This window comes from Vulpes vulpes, chromosome 7 (genome assembly GCF_048418805.1).
Source record: "Vulpes vulpes isolate BD-2025 chromosome 7, VulVul3, whole genome shotgun sequence".
NCBI lineage: Eukaryota > Metazoa > Chordata > Mammalia > Carnivora > Canidae > Vulpes > Vulpes vulpes.
In genome coordinates, this window is record NC_132786.1 from 15,805,730 (window position 1) to 15,826,782 (window position 21,053).

The following is a 21,053-nucleotide window of genomic DNA, read 5'->3' on the forward strand; positions in this document are numbered from 1 at the left end:
ATATCAAGCCCTGTGTAGACTTCTTCCCTTCCTTTCCTTATTGCCACCAGACTAGTTCAGATCTCTCTATCTTTTGCCTAGTGCTTCCTTCATCCCACATTATCATCTCTCCCATCTTCATGGGATATTCCCATAAATATTCCCATGATATTCCCATGAATAGTCCCAAAATATTCCTCCAAGTACCCTATTCCTGAACCAGGTTTAACACCCTCCCCCTCACTTATCTACAGCAAACATGTCAATTTGGACTTTGTCTCTAGTTTAATGGATCATAACTTCTTCCTATTATGTTTCTGTGACAAAAACAGAGTAACTAAACTTACCAAAACTAATATTATACAGAGGCATAAAGCAGCCTCTTAAATGTGTCCTTCAGATTAGAATCCCTTCTATTCTCTGGGGTATCTGGGTGGCTCAGCAGTTGAGCATCTGCCTTCGGCTCAGGGCGTGTGTGATCCCAGGGTCCCGGGATCAAGTCCCACTTCAGGCTCCCTGCATGGAGCCTGAAGTTCCCTGCTTCTCCCTCTGCCTGTGTCTCTGCCTCTCTCTCTCTGTCTCTCATGAATTAATGAATAAAATCTTAAAAAAAAAAAAGAATCTCTTCAATTCTCATCTTATCATCATCAATTCATACTGGATAATAACTACTCTGTTGATTATACTACTTTACTTTTGAATTTCCTGGACTGAGCATTCACATGCATTACTATAGTTCATCTGATAAAGTGATGTAACTAACAACGTATATCTAGTATAAATATAATCACATATGAAGCAAAGTGACATGACAATCTGGAAGACAAAAAAGAAAAATCACTGGCATTCACAGGGGAACTTTCAGAGGTCTTAAGTACTTCGCACTGTAGCTGACATAATTACATTTTCATTCTTTAAAGCTGGTTCCACAACAATTAGAAAGTTTATTCCCTGCATCAAGCCCTGTTTAAAGTTACTGTTTAAAATATTACATAATTATTGATAGACATAATGGTCAAAGTCAAACACCTTTTATTTTAGAGTCTGTCAGGAGTTTAGCATGTCTCAATAGAAGGAGGCAAAACATTTAAGACTTAATTAATACGCTTACCTGATTAGACTTTTCTACTGTACTGCTGGGAACCTTAGTGTCCTTCACAAAAATGTTATCTATGTTGTGTCTCTCTGCACACTCTTGGCTGCAAACTGGACATCGAATGACTCCAACTGGGAAAAACAAAATTGCGTTCTAAGTTTTTTTGGTTTGCACAGCATAACGATTTCATTGTCTGTATATAACTGTAAAATGATCACGGCAGTAAGTTAACATCTGCCACCATGCAGTTACAAAAGTTTTTTTCCTGTGATAAGAATTTTCAAGATCCACTCTTCTAGCTACTTTTTAAAAAAATGTACATTCAATTTACCAATATATAATGTAACACCAGTGCTTATCACATCACATGCCCTCCTTAATGCCTGTGACCCAGTTACCGCATCCCCCCACCCACTTTCCCTTCAGCAAACTTGTTTCCCAGAGTTGAGTCTCTCATGGTTTGTCTTCCTCTATTTTTCCCCCATTCAGTTTCCCTTCCTTCCTTTACAGTCCCTTGCACTATTTCTTTTATTTCACACATAAGTTAAAACATGTGATAACTGTCTTTCTCCAGTTGACTTATTTCACTCAGCATAACACCCTCCAGTTCCTTCCATGTCAATGTAAATGGTATTTATCCTTTCTGATGGCTGAGTAATATTCCATTGTACATATACACCACATCTTCTTTATCCATTCATCTGTCAAAGGACATCGTGGCTCCTTCCACAATTTGGCTATTGTGGACACTGCTGCTATGAACATTGGGGTGCAGGTGTCCCCTCATTTCACTACATCTGTATCTTTGGGGTAAATACCCAGTAGTGCAATTGCTGGGTCATAGTTCTAACTACTTTCAAATAGGCAATATAATATTATTAACTACAGTTACCATGCTGTACATTACAACCCTATGACTTATTCATTTTATAACTGGAAATTTGTACCTTTGACCCTCCTCATTCTTTACCCGCTCATGACCCTTTACATCTTAGGCAATCACAATTTGTTCTCTATATCCATGAACTCTCATTATAAATTTAAATACAAATACACTAAGCACTAAATGAGCACATCTCATTCAAATTGTAACCGGGTTCTTTTATAATGTCCACTCTCTTCCAGGTCATACCTGCTATGACTTAACACACACACACACACACACATACACGTACGTACACATATACATACATCCTACACTTAATTTAATAATGAATAATACTTCATTATTTTAAATGATATGCCCCTTCAATAACCCCATGCTGCTCTTTTTATTGTTTAGTAATTTCCCCTGGTAGTGGTTTTCAAATATGGATGTGCAGAACCATGTGGGAGATTTTTTTTTTTTAAATAGAGACTTCTGGAATCCCTGGGTGGTGCAGCGGTTTAGCGCCTGCCTTTGGCCCAGGGCGCAATACTGGAGACCCAGGATCGAATCCCATGTTGGGCTCCTGGTGCATGGAGCCTGCTTCTCCCTCTGCCTGTGTCTCTGCCTCTCTCTCACTCTGTGTGACTATCATAAATTTAAAAAAAATTTTTTTTTCTTAAAAAAAATGTCCATCAACAGTAGAAATGAAATACTGTGATATATTCAAATAGTAAAATACACCAATAGTGGACATCACTACACTTTAACTGCAGACAACAACATAACTGAATCCCAAAAAATATTATATTAAGTGAAGAAGTCCTAGAAGAATACATATACCATTCAAGTTAAAAAAAATCCAATACAATTCAAATAAATTATTATATAGGAAAGCATACACAGATGATCAACTATAAAGAAAAGCAAGGGAATGATTAGCATACAAGTCTGGACAGTGGGTAGGCCCAGGAAAGAGCAAAGTAGCAGCAGTAGCAGCTCCTCTCCAGTACTAACTTCAAAACATGTCTATTGTTCAACTAAACTGCTTCCAAAGCTGAGAAGATGGGTGCAAATGAGACCTCAGGCCTAGTAAAAAACCTGCTCGCTTTTGTCAGAGCTCTCTTCTAATTCTAGACTAGCTTCTAGGGTACTAGTAGCCCTCAGAGCAACCCAGCTCTCGTAAATTAATAAGTATAATCCCTATCTTACAGATCAGAAAACTAATCACCATCACTTGCCCAGGGTCATACAACTACTAAGTGGCAAATGTGGGATTTGAATCTAGCCTAATGACACATCTTGTATACATTCTACATGGAACATATTTAAATAAAAAAAATAGAGAATAGGGATCCCTGGGTGGCGCAGTGGTTTGGCGCCTGCCTTTGGCCCAGGGCGTGATCCTGGAGACCCGGGATCGAATCCCACGTCAGGCTCCCGGTGCATGGAGCCTGCTTCTCCCTCTGCCTGTGTCTCTGCCTCTCTCTCTCTCTCTCGCTGTGTGTGTGACTATCATAAATAAAAATAAATAGATAGATAGAATATGTTGCTTAAAACCATATAGACCTAGGTGCCTCCTTTGGATTGATTGCTCTATAACCCCTAAAACCTTTTGAGCCTCCATTTCCTCTTCTGTAAAACAACAGTAAAAGATAATCATAATAGTGGTTACCATATTTTGAGTTTCCTGTGTTCCAGTTGTGCTACATGTTTCACACTCATCAGAATAAATTTGAGGTAGGACTGTTCTAAGGATTCTATGAATAAATGTATAAAAAGGGCCTAATGATATCAAGCTGGTTACTTGGTAAGCCTGTGCATTATAATTAAAATCAGATAACAGGGGACTCCTTCTGAAAGGATCAGCATGAGTTCATCTATCTGATTTCCTCAAAGTATGATCTACTAATGCTACAAATGAATTCAGGTTAATAAATGCACCTCTAACTAAAAGTACCAGTAGGAAAAGAAAGTGCATAACTAAAAGTAACAATGGGACTCAATGTTGAATGTATCTTAAATTTGTGTCTCAAGTTTCATTCCAACCACACAATTTAAGAGTACAAGAAAAACAAGACACTGCATACTATATAGTAAGTAACTGAATGGCTATATGAAAAAAGGGGTTCTTTTGACACGCTATCCTGGGAAGAATGGGAATACTATAAAAACATAATTCAACTCCCATTTTTGAAAGGGAAAAGGTGAGATCCAAAAGGCAAGCAGGTAGTCAACTGTAAAGAGAAAAGGAAATGGATCTCACAAATGCTATAAATTGCTTCTTTTAGCTAATACCAAAAGTAAGAATATGGAGTATGTGCTGGGGAGAAGCTAAACAAGGAAATCACCTATTAAAAAATTAACACTTCAGTATTATATTTTTCTGCATTTTAAAGGAAAAGGACTAAATGATGCTCTGTCCATGGTCCTATCGATGCCACTGATGTATGTATGCTTCCTACTTAAACATACATACATACACATGTATTTAACAAAAGACCTAATTAAACGTTATCTACAAGAAATCCAATTAAATACGCACACAGTTTAAAAAAATAAAAAGGACAGAAACAGATACACATTCAACAATAAGCCTATAAAACCTGGAAGACTTTACCAGATATAAAGTGGGACAATATATAATGATAAAGGGGCAAATTCCTTACAAAGACATACACAACTTGAACAGAAGAATCAAATAACTTGATGCAAATGATGTTTAAAGAATACCCAATGATAGCAGAATACATATTAAGTGTGTCTGGAATATATATCCAGAAATACCATACGTTGCGCAACAAAACAAGTATGAATAAATTAAAAGAACTAAAAACGCACAACATTGTTCCATGATCACAATGAGATTAACTTAGAAATTAGAAATAGAACTGGAAAATCCCCAACTACGTGAAAATTGAACAACTTACTTATTTCCATGTTGATTAAAAAAAACAAAAATCAACGATCTAGGAAACTTCTATGTCAAGAATCTAGAAAAAGAACTGCAAATTAATCCCAAAGAAAGCAGAATGAAGGAAATAATGAGTAGAAAACTATTGGGAAAGAAAAGAAAATGGGAATAAAGGAAAACAAAAAAGGCAATGAAACAGAAGTTAGTTTGGGAAGTGAGGGGGGATGGGTTGTTAAAATTAATACTCTAGCTAGACTTATCAAAAAATTATAATGAAAAAATCAAATAAAATAGAGGCCATTGTACAGACTTTGTGGACCTTAAAGTAACAGGAGAATACTGTGATCAACTTGAATAAATGTACTGATTCTTTGAAAGACAGAATTACCCCAAATCTTAAAAAAAAAAAAAAAATAGAAAACCTGAATAGCCCTGTATCAATTAAAGAAACTGAATTTGTTTCCAAACGTTCCCTCAAAGAAAAGTCTAGCTCTAGAAGGAACCACTGGTGGATTCTGTCAAACATAAAAAGAAGATAATATCAGCTATAAACAACTCTTAGAAAACAGAGAAGAAACACATTTCTCATCTCATTTTATAAGGCCAATAATGTCCTGATACTAAAATCAGATACAATCATTAGGGCAGGACAGAAAAGTACAGATCAGTATGTCTCATGAACAAAGATTAACAAAAATCATTAACAAAATATCAGAATATCAAGGGAAGAAACACATAAAAAGGATAATACATCATGGTTAAATAAAGTTTATCACAGAAATGCAAGGCTGGTTGACCATTCAAATCAATTACAGTAATTCACTACATTAACAAAATAAAGGAGAAAAGTCTTAGTATGATCATCCGTGAAAAATTCAGCACCCATACAAGATAAATTCAGTATCCTAGGAATAGAATGAAACTTCCTCAACCTGATAAAAGTCATGTTTGAAAATCTTACACATAACATATTTAATGATGAAATACTAAATGCTTTCTGGTGTGACTTGGAAGAAATCAAGGACTTCCACTCACAACTTCTATTCCAAGCTCTTTTAATTAGTACAAAAAAGGCAAGATAAAGAAATAAAGGGTAAACAAGTTGAAAAGGATAAGTATAATTGTTTAAAGTCACAATAAGCAATCACCTATGTAAAAAATTATAAAGCATACACACACAAAAACAAACCAAACAAAAACACATGACATAGGAACATTTTTATCAAATTACTTGTTAGTCCTGTATAATGAAAACTAAGAAGCAAAAATTAATGATCACCCTTAAGAGAGACATTAAACATGTTCCTGGAATGGAACATTCAACATGGTTAGGATATTCCTTCTCCCCAAACTGAGCTAAAGATTCAGTGCAATTCCAATTAAAATACCAGCAGGCTTTTTGTAGAAACTGACAAACTGAGGCTAAAATTTATATGAAAATGCAAAAGGACAAGAATAGCAAAAACAATTTGAAAAATAAATTTGGAGGGCTTATGTGATCTGATTTCAAGACTTACTATAGAGCTACAGTAATCAAGACAGGATGGTATTTATGTAGGGACAGAAATACAAACAGTGGAACAGAATGGACTCCACAAATAGACATATACATATAGAATACAAAACAAGTATTTTAATCATTGTCTCAGAAAGCTTGAGTGCAAATACAACAACTAAGAATTTTGCAGAAGTGAAGTGATAAGTCCTACCAAGAGAAAAATCTTAAAAGCAAAGAAGAAAAAAAAAAAAAACAACAGATGGCTTATCAAACAAGACAAAAGTAAGACCGATTGCCTACTTCTCACCAGCAAAAATGTAAATCAGAAGACAGCAGAAAGTCATCTTCCAAGTGTTAAAAACAAGAATTGCCTTGCTGGACCTCTAAACCCAGCAGAAATATCTTTAAAGATCAATTAAGATAAACAACTTTATGTGATCTGGCCAGTCAACCTCAATAGTATTCTACTAACAAATCTTTACTAGACATTCTTTGCTTCCTGATGCAATATGAAGTATATTCTTCATATGAATATGAATATGAAGCATCTTCTATGGAGTACTATTACCAAACAAGATTCAGCCTGAATTTAATCACCTAAACTTCTAGTTGAGAGGAATGACTTAAAGAGCGTATGAGGAGGGACGCCTGGGTGGCTCAGCAGTTGAGCATATGCCTTTGGCTCAGGGAGATCCTGGAGTCCCAGGATCGAGTCCCACATCGAGCTCCCTGCATGGAGCCTGCTTCTCCTTCTGTCTGTGTCTCTGCTTCTCTCTCTCTTTCTCTCTGTCTCTCATGAATAAATAAAATATTTTTAAAAAAAGAATGTATGAAGAAACACCACAGAAATGCAGAACATAAAGTATTTTATCACTCCAACTGATGGGTTCTTTACAAGTCCAAATAACAGAATAGGGAGAGGAGAGGAAACTATTCTAGTTTAAGAAAGACTTAAGAAACACAGTAACTAAATGTGCTTAGTTAATCCTTGACTGGTTTCTGGTTTGAACAAAACAACTGTAAAGGACATTTTGAGGACAAGATAGTTAATGTGAAAACGATGCACTTGTCTTAGAATATTAGAAAACAACAGCTATGCTAACTACCCATGATAATGATATGGGATTATCCAGGCAATTGTTCTTATTTTGGAAGATTCAAGTTGAAGTATTAAGGATGAAATGCCAAATCTGTGATTTACTTTAAAATAGCAGTAAAAATGGCAGCAAAAGATGTCAAAAAAATGGCAGCTTCTAGGGTTGGTCTCTCCACCAAAACAAACATTAAGCTGGAAAAACACTATCAGAATCCACTATTTTAGAACTCTAGAGTCACTCAGACACTTATAGCAACCAGAGAAGTGCTTAATAGAGACAGAGGCTGTTGAACTTTGGCAAAAGAGCTGCTTGGGTAAACCAGCTACCATGCCTCCTTCTTGAATCATGTTGCATTGTGGGTATAGCAGCCTGCATTCCTTAAGTGGCTGGCTGGTTCCAGAGGGACAGTAGGATCTTGAACTCTAAACTTAATTTTGGAGTTTTGTGATTTGGGTAGTATGAGGTTCCTGAGGGTCAGCTAGGATGGCTGGCTTTATTCAGCACCCCCAGAAAACAGCAGCTTCTTTGGTGGCACCTATCAGAACATCTAAAGAGGCATATACACTTAAAAAAAATTCCACACATTAACAACAGAACTTCTGAGATGTCACAGGCTGAGTGCCAAGATAACAGGTCAGTAATGGGCACAAGGAAAGCTTTGTAAAAAGTTTAGGAAAGCCACTATACAAATAGGCAACTGAAGACCTCAACAAGCAACAAAATCAATTTCTGAAGAGAACCTGACTTCCAAAGTTACCACAATATACTACTTGAAATGTCCAGGTTTCAACAACAAAAAATATAAAGTATTTAAAGAAATCAGGAAATAGAATTCATTCATAGGAAGCAAGAATTTGACAGAGATGGCAGATCTGAACAGGCAGAAGAAATAATCAGCAAGCCTGAAGACAAGTCAGTTCAAATTATCCAGTATGAAGAATAGAATGAAAATAATGATAAAGAAAATTGAACAGAACCTGAGGGACTTGTGGGATAATACAAAAAAAAAAAAAAAAAAGGTTGAAAATAGCCTAAATTTGATGGAAGTCATGAATCTACATATCTAAGAAGTAGGGGTTGGGAGTGGGGGGGGGGACCCCAAGTAAGTTAAACACGAAGAGATCTAGCGATTATGGTAACTCTAGAACTCTAACGGTCCCACTCCTCCTAGATTGCTGATTTTTGCTTATTGATGGAGGGAACAGTTCCTTTGTGACTTTTATTAACGATCTTGCAAAGTATGTATGTATTCCTTTTGAAGTTTCTGTTCCATGCTGTCTGATGGCCAGCCAATCACCTGACATTTAAGTCATATTTAAGATTTCCTTAAATATCTGACTCCAAAACGTGAAGGAGGTACTGTCACTTTAAATTTCAGCAAACATCAAAGTCCAGTCCTCAGGAATCTGTCAGACCAATCAAAACACACAACCTTAAATTTTGGAGCCCTCTACCAAAGAGCAACAGCCTTTCCCTTCAATCAAACACTCTCCTAGTTCTTTTAAGAGTTTGACCAAGGTCCAGAGTCTAAAATAGTTGATTCTAGTCGTTTTCTCCAGTCTATTGGTTGTTTCACTGAAAAAGACCAAACCCTATGAAGTTCTACCGTGTCATTAGGCATGATGTCACTTTGACTTAACCAGAATTTAAAACTATTATATACCAACAGCACTATCAAAAGGGTAAAAAGACAACAGAGAGAGAAAAATGTTTGCAAATCAAAATTTAGTAAGGTTCTAATATCTAGAATATATAAAGAAGCCCTACAACTCAACAACAGAAAATGTCAGTACCAAAGGACTCGAATAGACCTATCTCCAAATAAGATACACAAATGATAAATAAGTATATGAAATGATTCTGATCATTAATCAGTACGGAAATGTAAATCAAAACCACAGTAAGATATCACTTCACATCCACAAGAATGGCTATTATCCAAAAAAGGAATGTAAGTGTTGCAGAGGATGGAGGATATGGAGAAATCTGACCCTGATACATTGCTGGTGGGATACAGCAGATAAAGTGGTGCAGCCAATGCAGAAAAGAGTTTGGTAGTTCCTCAAAGGGTTAAAAACATAGAATCACCAAATGATCTAACAATTCCAGTTCTAGGTATATGCCCAAAAGAACTGAAAATGGGACTCAGCATATACTTGTTCACAGCAGTGTTATTCATAAGAGTGCAACAGTGGCTCTGTCCATCACAGATGAATGAATAAAATGTGCTGTGTCTGTAAAATAGAGTATTATTTGACCATTAAATCAGAATGAAATTCTGATGCTGTAACAATGATAATCCTCGAAAATACAAAATAAACCAGACAAAAAGGTCAAAATATACATATATATATGTAGATAATTCTACTTATATGATTTATATATGTATATACATATAAAAATTGTACTTATATGAGTTATCTACAATAGACAAATTCAGAAGGATGGAAAGCGAAACAGAAGTTACCGGGGACAGGAAGGGTGAAATGAATTACTGCTTATGAGTAGAGCTTCTATTTAAGATGAGGAAAAATATTTTGGGAATAGTAGTGATGGTTACACAACATTATAATTGTACCTAAAGTCATGAAATTGTAGGCCTAAAAATGATTAAAATGGGGAGCTCCTGGATGGCTCAGTGGTTTTATGTCCGACTCTTTGATTTCAGTTCAGATCTTGATCTCAGGGTTGTGAAAAGGAGCCCCAAGTTGAGCTCCGAGCTGGGCATGGAGCCTGCATAAGATCTCCCTCTTGGGGATCCCTGGGTGGCGCAGCGGTTTAGCGCCTGCCTTTGGCCCAGGGCGCGATCCTGGAGACCCGGGATCGAATCCCATGTCTGGCTCCCGGTGCACGGAGCCTGCTTCTCCCTCTGCCTATGTCTCTGCCTCTCTCTCTCACTGTGTGCCTATCATAAATAAATAAAAAAAAATAAAGTTGTTTAAAAAAAAAAAAAAGATCTCCCTCTCCCTCTCCGCCTCTGTCCCCCTTAACCAGGTACTCTGTTTTTCTTAAAAATAAAAAAAAGAAGGGTTAAAATGGTAAAATTTACATTGTGTACATTTTTACCATAATAAGAAAAATATTCAGAGTTTGTAAAGCATAGTAGAGTCAACCCCAATGAATTAAAGAAAGTCAATTAACTACCAAAGTTTCTCAAGTGAAACAGAAAACATGAAGAGTCTTATAGATAAAACTTTAGGAAAACTGAATCCGGAGTCAAAATTTTATCAAGTGAAACAGAAAACATGAAGAGTCTTATAGATAAAACTTTAGGAAAACTGAATCCGGAGTCAAAATTTTCCCACAAAGAAAAGCAGAAGTTCTGGTTGCTATTATATATTCAAGAAAAAAAAATGATTCCAATCTTACACAAACTCTTTCAGAGAACTGTAAAAGGTAGCACTCTCTATAATTCATTTTATGGAGCTCACATAACTCTAGAGGAAAACTTATAAGAGTAGTATAAAAGGGATGCCTGGGTGGCTCAGCAGTTGAGCATCTGCCTTTGGCTCAGGGTGTGATCCCAGAGTCCTGGGATCAAGTCCCACATCGGGCTCCTCACAGGGAGCCTGCTTCTCCCTCTGCTCATGTGTCTGCCTCTCTGTCTCTCATGAATAAATAAAATCTAAAAAAAAAAAAAAAAAAAAAAGTCTAAAAAAGGAAAATCACAAAGCAGCAGGAAGATGGCACTGGAGTATGAAGACTCGAGGTTCACCTTGTCCCATGAACCCAGCTAATAACTATGAAATCATCCTAAATACCCCAGAATATGACCTGAAGACTTGACAGAACAAACTCCACAACTAAAGGGAGAGAAGATGCCACACTGAAGAAGGTAGAAAGTGTGGAGATGTGACTTAGGGGAGAAACAGATTATGGCCGCTGCAGAGGGGAGAGAGCCATGGTCACAGAGAAGGGTGAGAGGACTAAAGAGGGAAAGGGAGAAGATGGGCAGCCTGGGTAGCTCAGTGGTTTGGCACCGACTTTGGCCCAGGGCATGATCCTGGAGACCCAGGATGGAGTCCCACATCGGGCTCCCTGCAGGGAAGCCTGCTTTTCCCCCTGCCTGTGTCTCTGCCTCTTTCTCTCTCTCTGTGTCTCTCATGAATAAATAAATAAAATCTTTTAAAAAAAGAAGAAGGACAGGGAGAGAGAGAGAGGCACACACACACAAGGGAATACACAAGAACATTTCCACCAAGCCACTGGCTTAGAAAACAAGAAGAGCTGAATTTCATGAGTTCTTGCAACCAGCGGGGCTTAAAGCCTGGAGTTTTAAAGGTCAGTGGGCTTGTCTGTGATAGAGCCCTGAGGGCACTGTGCTGCTCCTGGAGAGAAGGCAGGCAAACCACCCAGAAGCACAGTGTGGAGTGTTCTTAAGAGTGCCTGAGGCACACACTGGGGAAGTTTATTTGTCCCTCTCAGAGGGTCCCTGAGAGGCAGAGTCCAGAGACACTTCTCTAGAACAAAAGAACTGTCTGGTTCCATTTCCCTCCCCCCACTCCTCAGCATAAACACAGAGCCACATGTAGAAAAGCAGCATACAGTACCAACACTGGCTACCTAACTTGCTTACATCAAGCACCAACCTCCTGCACTCTGGTAGAACTGCCCTTCTCAGTCACAACTCCCTCAGTCCCAGGGTGGCTGGCCCCTCCCCCTCAGAAGAACAGCACAAAGCCCATGCCATCCCTCCTGACCAGAGAGTTTTGCAGGGCCTCTGTTCTCGTAGAGGTGGTAACAGGTCTCATTTCACAAGCAGACCAAAGCACATCCAGTTAAAACTCACCATACTCGGGCCAAGGACCAAATACTGCCCATGGCAGGCAAGGAGAGCCTCTGCCGACAACAGGCCTGAAGGACAGAGCAGTCAGAACATAAGAACAGACCACATGCAGTACACACCAGAAATACTTTCTGAAGCACTAGGCCCTGGGAACTGCATGATCTCTCTCTCATAAGACCATTACTTTCAGTAGAAGCAGGAGACATAACTTAACTTTCCTAACACAGAAAAAGAGGCAGAGACCTAGACAAAGTATGAGAACAAAGGAATTTATCCCAAATAAGCGAACAAGACAAGGCCAGGGCCGCAGATCTAAATGAAATAAATATAAGCAACATGCCTGATAGAGAATTTAAAACAAGATCGTAAGGACACTCACGGGCTTAAGAACAGAAGGCATCAGTGAGAACCTTACCACAGAGATAAAAAGAGTTAAAAAAAAGAATCAATCAGAGACAAAGAGTGTAATAAACAAGGTTAGAAACATGCTTAATGCAATGAACAGCAGGCTGTAATAAGTAGAAGAATAAATGAATGACCTAGAAGACAAAATAATGGAAATTACTCAAGGTGAACAAAAGAGAAGAATAATTATGGAACATGAGAACAGATTTAGGGAACTCAGTGACTCCATCAAACATAGTAACACTCATATTACAAGAGTCTCAGAAGAGGAAGAGAGAAAAGGGGGCAGAAAATGTATCTGACAAAATAATAGCTGAAAACTTCCCTAATTTGGAGAAGGAAATAGACATTTAGATTCAGGAGGCACAAAGAACTCCCATCAAAATCAACAATAGCAGGCCAACTCCAAGACATACTGCAATTGAATTTTCAAAATATAGTGACAAAAGAATTTCAAAAGCAGCAAAACAAAAGAGGTCCTTAACTTACAAGGGAAGACCCATAAAGCTAGCTGGAGATTTCTCAACAGAAACTTGGCAAGCCAGAAGAGAGCGGCATGATATATTCAAAGTGCTGAATGAGAAAAATCCATAGCCAAGAATACTCTATTCAGCAAGGTATCATTTAGAATAGGAAAAATAAAGAATTTATCTCCAAACAAAAACTAAAGGAGTTCCTGACCACTAAACCAGCACTACATGAAATATTGAAGGGGATTCTTTGGGAAGGGGACACTAAAGTGACAGAATAAAAGCAGCAAACACAAAAGCAGTAACAATGAATATTTCTATAAAAATCAGTCCAGGAGGGACCCCTGGGTGGCTCAGTGATTGAGCATCTGCCTTTGGCTCAGGTCATGATCCCAGGGTCCTGGGATTGAGTGCCCCTTTAGGCTCCTCACAGGGAGCCTGCTTCTCCCTCTGCCTATATGTCTCTGCCTCCCTCTCTGTAATTAATAAATAAACAAACAAACCAAAAATCAGTCCAGGAAATCACACACAAAAAGGATATAAAATATAGTAACATATATCTGAAATGTGAGGAAGAGAGGAGAAAAAAATGGGTTCAAACTTGAACCATCAACTTAATACAGACTGCTGTGTGGAGAAAAGGTTATATACACAAACCTAATAGCAACTATTTTTTAAAAACCACTGACAAACATGCAAAGAATAAAGAGAAAGAACTCCAAATATATCACTAAAGAAAATCAGCAGAACACGAAAGAGAAGAAAGGATCTGAGAAAATCTCCAGGAACAACCACAAACAAGTAATAAAATGGCACTAAGTGCATATCTATCAATAATTACTTTGAATGTAAGTGGAATAAACACTCCAATCAAAAGATATAGGGTGGGGCACCCTAGTGGCATAGTCAGTTAAATAACTGAACCTTGGTTTTGGCTCTGATGGGGGAGATCCAACCCCAGGTGGGGCTCCATGCTTAGCCTGCAGAGTCTCCCTTGAGTTTCACTCTCCCTCTTCCTCTGTTCCTCCTCCACTCTCCATTCACTCACTCTTTCTCTTTCTAAATTAAATACTTCTGGAAAAGACACAAGGTGACAGAATGGATTTAAAAATTAAAAAAAAAAAAACCCCAAAAAAGACCCATTTATGCTGCCTAAAAGAGACTCATTTTAGGCCTAAAGACACCTCCAGATTGAAAGTGAGGAGATAGAGAAACAATTATCAGGCAAATACAAGTCAAAGGAAGGCTGGAGCAGCAATACTTATATGGGACAAACTAGACTTTATTTATTTATTTTTTTTAAGAAGATTTTTTTTATTTTTAATTTTTTTTATTTATGATAGTCACACACACACAGAGAGAGAGAGAGAGAGAGAGAGAGAGAGAGAGGCAGAGACTCAGGCCGAGGGAGAAGCAGGCTCCATGCACTGGGAGCCCGATGTGGGATTCGATCCCAGGTCTCCAGGATCACGCCCTGGGCCAAAGGCAGGCGCTAAACCACTGCGCCACCCAGGGATCCCCAAACTAGACTTTATAACAAAGACTGTAATGAGACAAAGAAGAGCACTATATAATAATAAAGGGGATAAATCAACAAGAAGATATAGAAATCATAAATATTTATGCATCTAACACAGGAGTACCCAAATATATAAAACATTAAACATAAACTCATCGATAACAATAATAGTAGGGGACTTTATCATCCCACTTACATCAATGGACAGGTAATCTAAACAGAAAATAAACAATCAATGAAACCAGGAGCTGATTCTTTGAAACACTTAATAAAATTGATCAACCTCTATCTAGATTTATGAAAAAGAAAAGAGAAAGAACCAGAATAAATATCACAAATGAGGAGAGGAAAAATAACAACCAACAGAACAGAAATACAAACAATTATAAAAGAATATTATGAGGAATTATATGCCCACAAATTGGACAATTTGGAAGAAATGGATCAATTCCTAGAAACAGAAATTACCAAAACTGAAATAGGAAGAACAGAAAATGAACAGACTGATAACCAGCAATGAAAATGACTCAGTAATCAAAAAACTCTCAACAAACAAAAGTCCAGGAACAGATGGCTTCACGGGTGAATTCTACCAATCATTTAAAGAGTTAACACCTATTCATCTCAAACTGTTCCAAAAAATAGAAGAGGAAGGAAATTTTTCAAATTCATTCTATGAGGCTAGCATTACACTGGATAGTAAAACCAGATAAAGACACCACACAAAAAAGAGAACTACAGGCCAATAGCTGTAGATGAGATGCAAAAATCCTCAATAAAATACTAGAAACTGAATCCAACAATACCTAAAAAATATTCACCTCAATCAAGTGGGATTTATTCCTGGGATGCAAGCATGCCTCAATATTCACAAATAAATCAATGTGATATACCACATCACCAAGAGAAAGGATCATTTCAACAGATTCAGAAAAAGCATTTGACTAAGTATAACAACCATTCTCAATAAAAAACTTAAACGAACTAGGTCTAGAGGGAACATACCTCAACATAATTAAGGCCTTATATGAAAAACCCATAAGGAACATCATACTCAGAGGGAAAAAGAGAGCTTTCCTATAAGGTCAGGAAAAGACAAATGATGTCCACTCTCACCACTTTTATTCAACATCATACTGGAAGTCATAGGCACAGTAATCAGACAACAAAAAGAAATAAAAGGCATCCAAACTGGTGAGGAAGCAGCTTTCACTACTTGCAGATGACATGATAATACTTACAGAAAACCCTAAGGATTCCACCAAAAACATACTAGAACTGAATTCAGTAAAGTCACAGGATACAAAATCAATGTACAGAAATTTGTTGCATTTCTATATACTAATAATGAAACAGCAGAAAAAGTGAAATTAAGAAAACAATTCCATTTACAATTGCACCAAAAATAATACCTAAGAATAAACTTAACCAAAGAGGTGAAACATCTGTATTCTGAAAACTATAAAAACTGATAAAAGAGGGACACCTGGGTGGCTCAGCAGTTAGCATTTCCCTTTGGCTCAGGGCATGATCCCAGTCCCAGGATTGAGTCCCACACTGGGCTACCTGCATGGAGCCTGCTTCTCCCTGTGCCCATGTCTCTACCTCTCTATGTGTGTCTCTCATGAATAAATAAATAAAATCCTTGAAAAAAATAAAAGAAATTTAAGATATAACAGTTGGCTACACATGGAAGCAATCTACAGATTTAATGCAATCCCTAACAAAATACCTAAGTATTTTTCACAGAGCTAGAAAAAAAAATCCTAAAATCCATAATCCTATGTATGGAACCATAAAAGACCCCAAATAGCAAAAGTAATCTTGAAAATAAGAAACAAAACTAGAGGTATCACAATTCTAGACCTTAAGTTATATTATGAAGCTGTAGCAATCATAAAACTATAAAACTATGGTACTGGCACACACACACACACAAAAAGACACCTAGATAAATGAAACAGAATAGAAAACCCAGAAATTAACCCACAACTATATGGTTAATTAATCTTCAACAAAGCAGGAAAGAATATGCAGTGAGAAAAAAGACCATCTCTTCAACAAATGGTGTTGGGAAAACTAGACAGCTATGTTCAAAAGAATGAAAACAGGCCCGCTTTTTAGACCATACACAAAAATAAACTCAAAATGGATTAAAGACCTAATGTGAGACCGGAAACCATAAAAAAATCCTACAAGAGAATACAGGCAGTAATTTCTCTGACATCAACCCCAACAATATTTTTCTAAGGTATGTCTCCTGAGGCAAAGAAAACAAAAGCAAAAATAAATTATTGAGATTACATCATAATAAAAAGCTTGTGTACATCAGAGCAAACAATCAACAAAACTGAAAGGCAACGTAGGAAATGGGAGAAGATATTTGTAAACAACATACCTGATACAGGGTTAGTATCCAAAATATAAGAACTCAATACTAAAAAAAAAAAAAGAAAGAAAGAAATCCAATTAAAAAATGGGCAGAAGAGATGAACAGACATTTCTCCAAAGAAGACATCCAGATAGCCAATAGACACATGAAAAGATGCTCCATGTCACTCATCATCAGGGAAACAGACATCAATATCACATTAAGATATTATTTCACACCTGTCAGAATAGCTAAAATCAAAACCACAAGTGTTGACGAGGATGTAGAGGAAAAAGGAACATTTGTGCTCTGTTGGTGGGAAGAGCTAACTGTGGAACACAGTATGGAGGTGGTTTAAAAATTTTGAAACAGAATTACCCTATGATCCAGTAATTCTACTACTGGATATTTACCCAAACAACTCAAAAACATTAATTTGAAAGGATACATGGAACTCTACATTTACTGAAGCATTATTTACAATAGCCAAATTATAGAAGCAGCCCAAGTGTCCATCAATCAACAAATGGATAAAGAAGAGGTGTACATGTACACATGTACACACACACACGAAAATTACTCAGCCATAAAAAGAATGAAGCTTGCCATCTGCAATAACATGGATGGGATCTGGAGGTTATAATGCTAAGTGAAAGAAGTCAGAGGAAGACAAATTATCGTATGATTTCACTTGTGAAATTTAAGAAAACAAATGAAGAAAAAAAAAGAGGCAAACCAAAAAACAGACTCAACTATAGAGAACAAGCTGATGGCTACCAGAAAGACATGAGTAGGGGGTGGGTGAAATAGCTGATAGATATTAAAGAGTATACTTATCATGATGAGCACTGAATAATGTATAGAAACGCTGAATCACTATATTGTACACCTGAAACTAATATAACACAGTATGTTAACTATACTGGAATTAAAATTTAAAAATGAAAAAAAAAATTCCCTGCAGAACATCCTGCCTATTGTTTTCCTCCTAAAAGATCTCTTGGCATTAATATCAAGACTCAACAGCATGGTATTGGTGTAATAACAAACTGATCGATGGAACAGAAAGCCCTAAAATAAACCCAGACATACGTGGACAACTGATACTTGACAAAGGCAGTGCAGTAGGAGAAAGGATGGCTTTTTCGACAGCAGTGGTGGAAAAATTAAATATCCACAAGTAAAATGAACTTGGATCCATGGATCCATGCCTCATATCACACATGAAAATTAACTCAAAATGGATCATAGATCTAAATGTAAAACTTAAAGCTTGGAAACTTCAAGAGGAAAACATGTTAGGTAAAGATTTCTTAATACCAAACAAAAGAAAAATTCATACAAGATAAGTTGGACTTCACTAAAAAGGCAATTGGGGCTCCTTAGAGAAATAACCAAGGCTGATACAGTAAAAGTAGAAGATAAGCCTAGAAACTATCTGGTTTGCCAGAAAGTTAGAAGTATTCAACAATCAATAGGTGTATGTCAAAGGACAAGATTTCAACTTGAAGGGGTTCCTACTGCCCAAATTGGAACAATGTGGTTATCAAAATAATGAAAGGAATAGTTTATAATATAAAAAAATTTCACAAGCCCACAGTAATAAGTGGAAAAGGAAAGTCTCATTCATACAGTACAGTATCAGCTAATAAGCTGAGAGGGACAGAAAAATCACCATTTTGCAACATCACAATAATAAATGATGAAGGGAAGAATCAGCAGTGGATGCTATCTACAGTTTTTGGGAACAGAACACTGACAGAGACCCAAAGTATCTCACAGGAAGTTATTAATTACAAAGGGGGAAAAGTGGAGAAATCTGGCAGTTCAAACTAGTGATGAAAGCCAAACAACAGCAATGGGACAAGAGGACATCATGGTTTCCTAATGTAAAGCACTGAAGGGGACGCATTACTTTTGCCAAAAATGATGAATAAGGAGAGAAATCAAACATTAAGTTTGAAAAAACAACATTTGACAGAAATAATTATTAACTACCTCAAGGAACTGGGATACCTAGGAGTGGCCAGTAAGAAGTTGAGACAGTGCTCAAGAATATAACAGCAGCAGATGTGATAAATATGACACAAAATAGCCACAACTGCTAAGGCTAGGACAGAGTACCCAAGGAAGAATTTTCCCTTCAGAGCTCAATAGTCAGACCTTGTTAGAAAAGATAACAGCCATCACTCACACTTTGGTGCTGTACCAGTGGGATTTGCTGGAAATTCACCCTCTGGAACTTGTCCACAAATCTATTCCATAGTACGTGCTGGCAATCTGTGTCCTGGATTTCCCCCACCATCAAAGGGGGTGAAAAAGCTGCTGTGAAGGACATTATTGTGACAACTGACAAAATCTGAATATAGATCATGTAATTAGATAATAGCACTGTACTAATGTCAAATTCCCTTAATTTAATTATACTGCAGTTATAGGGGATTATCCTTGCATATATCAAAACTCATCAAACAGTACATTTAAATATGTGCAGCTTACTGTATGTTAATCTTATCTCAGTAAAGCTAAAAAATAAACAAATAACCTTTTAAAAAAGAGAATCTATGTTTGGGGCTAAGGGTCATGTCTACACTCCTCCCAAATAAGTAAAAAAAAAAAAAAAAAAAAAAAAAAATATATATATATATATATATATATATATCACCAAGCATACCAAAGTGAGAAATAAAATGCAACAAAATCTAGTATCCTTAGGAAGGGCTCATAGGAACAATACTTTTAAAGTTCTTGGGATCCCTGGGTGGCGCAGCGTTTTGGCGCCTGCCTTTGGCCCAGGGCGCGATCCTGGAGACCCGGGATCGAATCCCACATCAGGCTCCCGGTGCATGGAGCCTGCTTCTCCCTCCGCCTGTGTCTCTGCCTCTCTCTCTCTCTCTGTGACTATCATAAATAAATAAAAAAAAAATAAAATAAAAATAAAGTTCTTATATGTGGTCTTTATGCTTAAACATCAGTTGGCTGGATGTGTGCCTCAATTCACATTTTTTTTTCTATGAAAAATCTTAAAAATCTTTACTCCAGTCTTCCAGATTTAAGTACTAATGCTGGAGAGTCTAATGATAATCTGGCATTCTTTCCACCTAAGTGATGTAGTCTTTTTGTGTAGGTGCCCAAAGTATTTTTTTTGCTTTAAAAGCCCTAGAACACATTTCAGTGGTGGCTGTTGTTTCAATTTTCCTAAGCACATGATGAACCCTTATAATATAGATGTTCATCTTTTAACAGCATTTTCTTGTTTTTGTTTTTTTTCCTGTTTCTTTTGTCAGTCCGGGCACTTTTATTAATGTCCATATACTTACGTGCACATGCGTATAAGATCTTCTTGTCACTTTATGAATTTCTTTCAGCTCCTTACTTGATTTGTTTTCACTTGTCTTTTTCCATCATTTCTCTCCTTTGTGGTACTTTCTAGAATGTCTGCTCATTCAAGAACTTTCTGGTTTATCTTCATTTCTGAAATTATTTCTCATTCATTCCTCAAGTCTTGTCAGTTTTTCATGATCTCCTATAACATACGAGCTCATTTACAAACTTTTCTAATTCAGTTTATTTTGTTTTTTCATAACATACTGTTTTATTTTTCTAGCTTATTTTGTAGAAATTATATCTGTGCTTCAAGACAAAGTATACTGCTATCTTCACCTCTTTAGATCTGTTATTCATAGGACTACTGTCCTTTTTCTTATACTATCTTCCAATGACATAAAATTACAATACCTTCTATAAACCTTATTATAGTTGGATGGCTTCTCCTATACTTTTAAGTTTCCTATGTAAGATTTGTAAACAGACTGAGATAGCTTTCCTAGATTCAGAGTTCAAAGGTTTCCTCTTATATTGTTACCACAAAGTATTCAAACCTAAGGTACCTAAGTGTGACCACTTCCCTAATACTTTCTGAGATCTGCCTCCTCCAGTGCCCCCTCCCACATTTATCTGTGTCTTTTCTCCTCTTTACCCTTAAGTTCCTACTCTCATCAACTTTTATTTGCAGCAGTTTCTTTTCAGTGTGGGGCTCTGTTCGCTTCCTAA

General features: G+C 36.9%; 1 protein-coding gene across 1 annotated transcript in view; it reads right to left on the bottom strand.

Moving 5' to 3' along the window:
- The window catches only part of LOC112911681 (uncharacterized), a 95,652-nt gene that overhangs the window by 56,944 nt on the left and 17,655 nt on the right, over positions 1-21,053 (bottom strand). The window contains exons 4-5 of the mRNA XM_072762679.1: positions 17,028-17,066; positions 1,091-1,206 (exon numbers count right to left, since the gene is read on the bottom strand). Coding sequence (XP_072618780.1) covers positions 1,091-1,206; positions 17,028-17,066 — 155 coding nt within the window. The remainder of the gene's footprint in view (positions 1-1,090; positions 1,207-17,027; positions 17,067-21,053) is intronic.